Genomic DNA, 10,074 nt, shown 5'->3' on the forward strand with positions numbered 1-10,074 from the left:
CATTATAGCACGTGACGAACAAAAAGACTAGTCGCCATTTTGAAGGAATATTGTTTACTAAATTTAAATATCTAAGAATCAGTAAAACTGGGGTTTGTCGATAAAATATGTTGATGTAGTTTTGTCTGATTCGAATTATACAAAAATTTTACGCATTAATGGCGATTACGAGGAGTAATTCAAAATTAGATTTCCAACAATGTGAGATGCGCCATATTGTCCTTGATTGGCAAAGAACGACCGTTATCCTCCATTTTGTTTCAACGAAAACGTAAAAAAAACGTTTCCGGTGACGTTAAAAACGTCACGTAGTATAAAAGGTAAATCCCTCCTACACGCGCTTATTCCTGGATTTGGTCAAAGGTAAGTCAAGTCAGAAAAACAGAGGGGCTTATTTTCGACGCATTGTTCAGCTCTTAATGCGAAATTACTGCTGAGTGTATAAAACAAAACATTCAAGGACGTTGATGTTGATGATGGATGGGAATTTTGTAAACAAATGAAATTAAATGTGCGCTTTCTGTGTGTTTTTCAGGTATGAATTTGCTTTCCCGAAGACTGAGCCGTCGAGGACTTTGAACAACTCAAATTCATGTTTTTTCTTCAAGTAATGGACATTTGATTACTATTTTTGCCTCCAGTTTGTTCCTGAAGGAAAGGCTAGCATTTAGCTATCACAGCCCCACCCACAAGAAGTTTTTCAGTTGAAATTAAAACCATGAAGGTTGAAGACATAAAATTATTTAAATAGGATCTATAAGTGCCTTAAAAGCACACTATAATATTCCCGAGACGCTGAGGATCTATATTATCAATAGTAAGTTGATTTTGAAGTTGAATTGAAATTCCTCAAATGAAATTAGTCGTAGACAATAGGCTACCTAGCGGTAGCTGGCTAGCAGGCACCGTATGTTAGCTTGGTTCTTAGCAAATAATTTGAGCATAGCCTTGTAGTATGAGCTCACACAGGAACGTGGACGGAAGCAAAATGCTCCGTTTCTTCGTGTGTGAGACGGAATTGAGTAATTATACAAATAAAGATATAACTGGAAAATTCGTAAAATAACCATAAGCAATCTGTTCATAAAGATTGCCGTAGGCACAGAAGGGAACTTTCCAGATCATGAAGCCGGACTTTTTGCCTGCCAGATTTTGTTTTGTAGGGGCTGATCCACGGAACGAACACCCACCGCAATCTATACATAAAGATTGCGTTAGTTTGAGGATTGTGGACATTTTGTGAAGCACTGTATGTGTGTGTGTGTATGCGTGTGTGTTTAAATGACGATAATTATAGCACAGGGAGTTCACGAAAAGCCTAAACCAGGTACTCGGCAATCTGAGGATAAAGATTGCAAGATGACCGGGGAGCAAACAGGATTGACAAATATGGTGGACTAGTTGCGATTTGCTTTTTGTCCTCGGGACAGCTCCGAGGGCTAGCCGTGTTTTCCTCGGAACTACATTTGGAGTATTTGGCAAACGGCTGTGCAGATCAAGTATAGACTCATACGCCATCGCATTGTCTGACTTTGATACGCATATGGTGCTCGCTGTGTTATTCCATCAGTACTGTCTCCGCTGTGACAGCGATTGTTTGTGAAGGAGCTGGGTTGTCGCCGAAGTGGTTAACAGAGGGAGTGCTCTGATTAGCAGGCAGCCTCCTCCTCCCTCCCCTTCGTCAAGCAGCTGAGAGCAGGAGCAGGCCTGCCCTCTGCTGTGACAGATTTCAGGTTAAGAAGCAGCCTTTTATAGGCTGCTTCAGTTGCCCTTATATAACAGAGGGCGTTTTACACTGTTGCTCGATTTCTTCTGAGGCTTCTTGATTGAATATATTCAATTTGCCGTCTGTTGAGTAACCATGAACGATACAGTGACGATATATTTGTTCCAAGCATAGAAAGCCATACATTTGTTTTACATAAGGTATTGGTGATGTGTAGTAACACCACAGTATGTCTATGCAAAACTGCTTCTCCTCCTGAACCAGCAACCAGGGTCATGTATAACCACTGATTGTGTGTATATGTGTAACAATTGTGACATTTACAGGATTTGAGTTATTTGCAGTGTTGTGGAGGTCTGAGACTATATAAAACTTCTACTACAACAGTTACGCGGGTAAGACCTAACTGATTCCTCACATCATGACATTTCCATAAATTGGCAAAATGTTTCATTACGAAATGCATTGAAAGAAAATAAAGTGCATGCTTATTATAAAGGTCAGTTCGAGCAGTTATATTATGAATCATTTGAGGGTTATTCAGATTAACACAATAATAATCTAAAACACTGGAGCATTCAAATGTGCTTGAGTGTTCACTGTTTGTGTTTGGCTCATATTGCACTTTTCAAAGATGAAAAGTAAGTAAACACCCAACACCTTTAAACTTTACAGTCACTTTAATTTGTGACAGCTTCATGTGATGTTTAACAGGTGTTTCCATTTAAAATGTGTTGTTACTACAGAGAGTGCAGTGCCAATGTGCAAAAACTAACCTATAGGTGGCAGTAAGTGGCTAGACTTGTGCCTTCTGGCTGGGATAACTGTCAGTTATCTCATTAAAACAGAATAATCCAGTACAGAGAAACTGACACTATGATCACATGACCACAGGTGAAGATTAACAAACTAATGTCACAGTTTCCAAGCATTTCATTCTTCATACAGTTCTTTTTAATCATATTTTATTTTTTCATTGCATATAATCTTTGTACCATTCACCTTTTCATTAGATGTCATAATTAATTAATGACAGTAGATTTTGTTTGTATAAAGTATTTGTTTGTTTTCTCTTTTTCTTACAAAGTTATATTTTTTGCACAAATGAATATGACTGTGATAGATGTATGTTATTAAAAACAAACACTGATAAGTCATATTCAGCATTACTTAAAAGTATTCTCTTTGGATATTTTGAACTATTTTATATAGCTGTGATACATAAGTGGAAATGTATGATGAAATAAGCATATGAAATCCAAGGTAAATAGATTTTCAATATTCTTTTTTATTTTAGTAGTGAAATATTGAAATAAATAAAAACGATTAATGGCAGGTGTGAAGCTTTGTACATGAACTTGATAAATGTGCATAGTTGTCTGCGTTGCTCCTGCTTCTTTAATTGTAGCTTGAAATGGAATAAACAGGGTTTCCTCGCACACAAAATGAAAGCATTATGGCAATGTGCTGTCCTGCAAGTGAAAGTCCCAGAGAGCAGACCCCCTGTGGTACTGAAGAGCAAGTAGCAGTGACCCGGCCTGGTCACTACTTTACTGCAGCTGGTACTCCAAACACCTCAAGTACAAGACAGCACAGCACATATAACCTTTATGGCTATATGGCTGCAAGAAAATGCTACTGACTGTCTGTACTTGGTGATTTGTGTTTCAGATTGTGTTTCTACACACACACACACACGCATATACACACACATTTAAATGATTTCTTAGATAGTTGGTCATAGAGGCCTCCTTTGGTGCAGTACAGTGGATATAATAGGGCCTTGTTGGCGTATGGTGGCACGTGTGTTCTTGGTGGAATGTCCTTGAACAGGTTGGTGCTGTCATCCTCTGAGCTGCTGTAGGACCGGTTTCAAAGTGGAATCTGAATGTGTTAGTGGTTGTTGGCTGACTCTGCTGTAACTTTGTTGTTCTGACACATTTTAAGGGATCTGATTAATACAGTTGTCAATGTGTGTCCCTGAGAAGCGCGTGTGTGTGTGGGGTGGGTGCTTGTAGTCTTAGTCAAAAGTCTAAAAGACAGTCTGGTTGGAATTCTGTTGGACGGTGCCCTGTTTTTCTATCTGGCAGACAAATAGCCCACACTTGATGTGATACTTATTACGACAGACAAAACATCTCCATATAACACAAATGTAATACAGCTGTGTGATGTAGATGAGTGTATTTAATATAGTATTGTGTTTTAGGGTATGGCAGGGCGACCAGTAGACCCAAGAGAGATTTTGAAAGGTGTGGAGGCTCTGCTGGGCAAGGATGGAGAGCTCCGCAGTCTGGAAGGAGTCCCAAAAGTGTTTAGGTAAAGAACTGACATGAAATTGAAATGTGAATATGCACTCACTGTGAACAACACCTTTAGTTCAGGACTTTAACTCAATGATTTCTAAACACCTTTTCCCAATGCAGCCTGATGAAAGCTTCAACTAAGATGGTCAGTAGATGTATGTACCTGAACATCCTGCTGCAGACGAAATCCCACGATGTTCTTAACAGGTATGCTGGAAATCACATCCTGTGGTCACGTTTCTATTCTGTTACTCTCATTCACTGGACTTGATAAAAGCATGACAGCTGTTAACTTTCAGTTCAAGTCACACTTTTTTTTTTTTTGACTTCTTATATTTTTCATCCAAACACATCCAAGCACCCTGCCCCGAGGCGCCACCACGCTGTCGATGTTTGCATATGTACTGTGTCAGCATACACATCCCTGTTTGTAGCATGAATAGAGCTGTGTGAAGTTGTTTTAGTACTTTCTGGAGTGTAGGTTTAAAATTGGGGTGGGAGGTTTATAGAACAATTGTGTGTTTGTGTAATTTACCCAACTGTTGTTTTTAATTATTTGTCCCAGTAAAATAGTGTTGTGGCAAAACCTGCTGGTTATTCAATTTCTGTCTATCCTTGCATGCCGTCTCTATAATTTGTTGTTCGCTCTTTCACTTAGGTTTATCAGAGTTGGTGGCTACAAGCTGCTTAATGCCTGGCTCACCTACTCCAAAACCACCAACAACTCTCCTCTACTTCAACTTATCCTGCTAACACTGCAGAAGTTGCCCCTTAAAGTCGATCACCTAAAACAGGTATTTTTTTATTGTTGTGTTTATAGTTGTAATCTATAGAGAAACAATAACATCTAACCTGCTTTTAATCTGTCCCAGAACAATACTGCCAAGTTGGTGAAGCAGCTGAGCAAGAGTGCGGAGACTGAGGGTGAGTTAGTTTTACATTAGAAATGAAACCTCTTAAATATAGGCAGCAGTGTATTTTCAATTTATTGTGTTGTCTTTTGTTTGTAGAATTGAGGAAATTGGCTGCTGTGCTTGTGGATGGCTGGATGGCTACAATCCGCTCCCAAAGTGTCTCAGCCAGTACCACCTCTCCTGCAGGTACAGATCTACTTTTCTTTTTGGCATCAAAGTATCCTGTAGGCATCAGATTTAAAGACTTTCTATATGTCTTTTATAGATAAGAAAAAGAAGAAAGAGGAGACTAAGGTGCCTGTGCGTGACTTGAAGGAAAAAGGTGGAGATGAGGAGAAGAAGGACAAACCCAAAGCTCATGCACCCAGCCACACTAAGATTCGCTCCATAGGTAAAGGTGGAGAGCTGTTTGGCTCTTTCTCCAATAGTGTGTCTTGTCTGTCTCTTTGTCTTTCTTTGCCTCCCTCTGCTTTTGTCGTTTCCCTCACCAACTTTGCCCCTCCTTGAGCCTGGCTCGCCTAAGGGAAACTTCCTGTTAAAAGGGAGTTTATTCTTACCACTGTTGCCAAATGATTGCTCATAAATGTCTGTGTTATTGTTGGGGTTCTTTCTAAAACTGGGTTTCCTTACAATATAAAGCACCTTAAGGGGACTGTTGTTCTGAAGTTGTAGTAAATAAATAAAATGGAATTGTTTAAGTTCTTTGTGAGCATCAGTGTTTTATGTTACTTAGGACTGGAAATCGGAGACCCTCCCAACCCAGCCCCTCCTAAGAAGACGCCAGCTGCCCCACAGCTGGGTAGCAAGTACAACATCAAGCCTCCAGTCCTCAAACGACACAGGTATTGCACCTCCACAACAGCCTGTTCTGTGAGCAAAGCATCATAGTCTTGTAGCTTTCTCACTGGTGCCCTCAGGTGGTACTAACACTGCAGTACTGACATTTTTCTTCTTGTGTTCATTTTTTTCATCTACAGCTCTGGCTCAGGAGATGCTCCACCTCAGGAGAAAAAGTATAAACCTCTAAATACACCCTCCAATTCCGCCAAGGAGATCAAAGTCAAAATCATTCCCGCACAACGTGAGTTCACATATACCCACCGAAGAACTTTTGCTCTTAAATACAAGGACATGATGGTGACGTATCAGTAATCTTGTTTTCTTTTCTTCCTGCAGCAATGGAGTGCACTGGCTTCCTAGATGCTCTGAACTCTGCCCCAGTTCCCGGGATCAAGATCAAGAAAAAGAAACCCAGTGCTAACGCTACAGCTAGTACCAAGGTGGTCTCCCCCACAACTAACAAGGTAGTGATGGATCTCAGGACAGTCTGACCTCAGATTTTATTTAAGATTTTGTTTCCTTGTTTTTGTTGTTCTTAATTAATTTAGTAATTTTGTCATTTTTAAAATTATTGTTGTGTTTTATGTAAATATCCCCAGAATTAATCTTTTTGCTTGACAGAAAATTATAGACATTGTTTTGCTGTATTTCTGTTAATTTGTATAGAATTCTTTAGTCTGTTGTTGTGTGAGACACAGAAACTGCACAGAATCGTTGGTTTTTCTCACCAGATACTCACCACTGTTGCCTTGTCTCCTTTAGGCAAGCCCATTCGACAGCAAACCTGTATATTCTGCATCTTCTACAAAACCAGCATCTCCAGAAAGTGCTGCTTCCAGCACTCTTGCAGATGAAAACCAGGAACCTGAGCAGCCTGGGACCCCTGTTCCCTCTGAGGACCCAGAGCCCTCTGACAATGGTTAGTTCTTGAAGATGATGATGAGGATGATGATTTGTAATGAGCACATGTTGCCTCCAGGGTGTTTTCTTGTTTTGTTGGAAACGAGCATAAAATGTTTTCCTTGTTGGGTCTTGTTTACAGGCGAGAAACCAAATGCACTGGCAGAGCCACGTGGAGAAGAAGAAAGCTTGACCAAGAAAGGCAAGAAGAAGAAGACGGTTCACTGGGCTGAAGAGGAGCAGCTCAAACACTATTTTTACTTTGATCTGGACGAGACAGAAAGAGGTAAAGCTGGAGGGTTCAAATACCAAAGTGTTTGAGTTGACTTTTTACAGTTGGTCTGTAAATCATCAAAAAACAACAACTATTAATGCTGTTATACTTAATTCACAGTCAATGTCAACAAAATTAAGGACTTCGGTGAGGCGGCAAAACGAGAGCTAATGATGGACCGGCAGACATTTGAAATGGCTCGTCGGCTTTCCCATGATACCATGGAAGAAAGAGTCCCCTGGACACCCCCAAGACCCCTGACGCTGGCTGGCAGTCTTGTTACTTCAGGTGCAAACAGCACAGAGAAACTCACCCAAAGAGACCGTGAAATGGGCATCCTGCAAGAGATCTTTCTCAGCAAAGAGAGGTAGGGCATATGTATCCGTGGTGGTTAGTAAGTGCATTTTTCCAGGATCAAGCTGTGCATTACAGATGCCAAAATGTAGAAGAAGACAATTCAACAGTATGTGTGCTGCTACGCCCTCAGTTGTGTGCCTGAGATTACAATTTCAAGCATCATTTACATACATTTCTTCATATTAGTAGCTTTGGTCTTGCTTTGTATGGGCATCCGCCATTGTTGTGGTCTGAGAGAAAATGAGGAAAAGCCACTTTAGGCCACTCTAAGAAACGAGTCTTACCATGTTCATACCAAAAAGTTAAATTGTCCTGTTATTAAAACCAGAATTTGGTGTTTACAGTGTTCTTTCCTTTCTCATCATCAGTGTGCCTGACAGTCCACACGAACCAGATCCAGAGCCGTATGAACCCATGCCCCCCCGTCTCATCCCACTCGATGAGGTTGGCTCACTAAACACACACACTCTCTACAATTCTATTTCTTGTCATTTACATATTCTACATGTGTACCACCAGCCTACTAAGCTCTCAGTCTGATTTCCAATCCAGGACTCGTCAATGCAGGATGACGGCTACGTAGAACCTATGGACACGACGTCACAACCAGGCTCTGGCGAGAGCGCCAAGCTGCCGCCTGTCTTGGCCAATCTCATTGGTAACCTGAACAACAGTTCCCGCAGCCCACCAGCCTCCAACATTGTCAGCAGCACTGTGCCTCCCTCTGTCAATATACAGGAGCTGCTGACATCCATAATGGTAAATACAGGACAATCATCACAAAGTAGCATCTTTTCTAATTATGGAAGTTTTTGTAAAATATCTCTGCACTTGGTTTAAGTTTTCTTTTTGTTGTTACTGGCCAGTGTAACTAATGACAACTGTCTATCATCAGGGGCCCTCTGGTAACCAGTCTACTGAAGAGTTGATAAAGCAACCAGACTTCTCAGATAAAATTAAACAGCTGCTGGGCTCCCTCCAGCAGACTCAGAATCAGAACCAGAACCAGAGTGGACCTCCACCAGGTGAATTAACTGAATTCATTTTCATCTTTAACTGTTAAATTAAATTGTTATATTAAATATGTTACCGTAGGCTCGTGTCCGTCTGTTTCTTACTTCTTCTTTTTCTTCCTCTGCAGTCAACCAGGGTCTGCTGGGACATGGTCCAGGCATGAACAGCATGAACACCATGCACATGCAGATGCCCATGAATGGTGGCTACCCGCCCAACAGTTCACCCGGTGGTCCTCGGTTTAACCACCCCCCGCCCCCTCACAACCACGGACCACCTTTCAGTGGCGGTGGAGGCCCACGCATGATGGGACCACCGCCAGGTCAGGGGAGAGGAGACGGCAACTACTGGGGAGATGACTCGATGAGAGGAGGGCCCCACAGAGGGGGGCACTTTCACCGAGGAGGCCGTGGTCGGGGAGGTGGAGACCCAGGTTTTAGAGGCAGAGGGCGAGGAGGTCCCAGAGGAGGAGGACACAACAATATGAATGGTACCTTATTTTCAAGTCTTATTTTAAATGTGTTTGCAAAGTTTGCAGACTGTGCAGAAGCATTTAGAGTATGTTTCACTCAAATGTACTGAATACAAGTGTCATATAGTAGTAACCAATTTGCTGCTCTCACCTTCTTTGTTTCACATACTTCACCCTTAAATCTATAATGCTGTTTTCTCCTGGCAGACATGTCCAAGAGGCCTGTTTGTCGTCACTTCATGATGAAAGGAAGCTGCAGGTATGAGGGCAGCTGTGCTTTCTACCACCCTGGTGTTAATGGACCACCACTGCCCCCCAAATACCCCGCTAACAACCAACATAATCAGCACCCACAGCATGGCCACTAGCTGATGTTGCCATCAGCCCGGGAATAACTGAAAGACACTAGAGTAGCCGTTAACGGCGATCCAATTAATGCAGACGTCTGTCTTTAGACAATTATGGAAAGACCAGGATGATCTGTCCTGAACAGTAAGCTTGCTGCTGGTAACTGAAGAGTCTGTGACAGAACAAGAAGAGAGAAGACAAGAGATTGTAAATGAATGACTGGAAGGCTGTGAGATGATCACTGATGTGACTTTGTTTTTATCGTGTTCATTTTTAACAGTGAGATTGGGCTACCATGTGTCCCCACTACGTCTGAATTGCTGCAGCTTGGTGCCTGTCTGCTTTGTCACTTTCCAAATCATTAACAGAGTTGGCCAAATGAAAACGTCCAACTCAGCACACCACTTCGTTTCCTCCTTATAGTGTTGCTCTCTAGTTTTGTTGCACCATCAGTAAGATTTGTACAGAAGAATTGGAAATGTTTTCCCTTCCTGCATGAGACAAAACTTTAGAAAAACCAGCTGAACTTCATCTATGATTATAGAAAACTGGGCCTGTAAAGAAACATAACACTTAAACCGCCTGAGTTTGCCTACCCCTGAGAAAACTGCTGCTATGAACTCTGCTGATCTGAGTAGATCCTTTGCTTTGCTTTTGTTTTTCTCCGAGAGCAGTGTGTCATATGTAAGCGCGTGGTGGGGCAATCACAACATGCTATGCTATTGTCAGAAGAGCCGCTGCCTGTCACCTCTGTACTCGTCTAAATCCAGGAGGGGTTTGTGTTGTCAGTGTTAAAGATGGGAACGATGAGTCCCTCTGTGGGTCGCCTATATTATGTGTTTTCTGTGAAAACAGTCATTTGTGTCTCTTGTGGGACTGTAAGAGGTTTTTTTTGGTTTGTTTTTGTTTTTTAACTTTTCACC

At 41.7% G+C, this 10,074-nt stretch overlaps 1 protein-coding gene across 1 annotated transcript; it reads left to right on the forward strand.

The window, feature by feature from the left end:
- Positions 1-61: 61 nt before the first annotated feature.
- Positions 62-10,074, forward strand: ppp1r10 (protein phosphatase 1, regulatory subunit 10). The gene is made up of 19 exons (XM_026155447.1): positions 62-363; positions 536-817; positions 3,936-4,045; positions 4,153-4,239; positions 4,691-4,826; positions 4,905-4,956; positions 5,043-5,132; positions 5,212-5,337; positions 5,680-5,788; positions 5,924-6,027; positions 6,123-6,250; positions 6,549-6,705; positions 6,829-6,972; positions 7,081-7,327; positions 7,686-7,761; positions 7,870-8,076; positions 8,213-8,342; positions 8,459-8,821; positions 9,011-10,074. The coding sequence occupies exons 3-19, from the start codon at positions 3,939-3,941 to the stop codon at positions 9,169-9,171; spliced, it is 2,424 nt and encodes an 807-aa protein (XP_026011232.1). The 5' UTR covers positions 62-363; positions 536-817; positions 3,936-3,938; the 3' UTR covers positions 9,172-10,074.

Source organism: Astatotilapia calliptera, chromosome 22 (genome assembly GCF_900246225.1).
Source record: "Astatotilapia calliptera chromosome 22, fAstCal1.2, whole genome shotgun sequence".
Classification (NCBI taxonomy): domain Eukaryota; kingdom Metazoa; phylum Chordata; class Actinopteri; order Cichliformes; family Cichlidae; genus Astatotilapia; species Astatotilapia calliptera.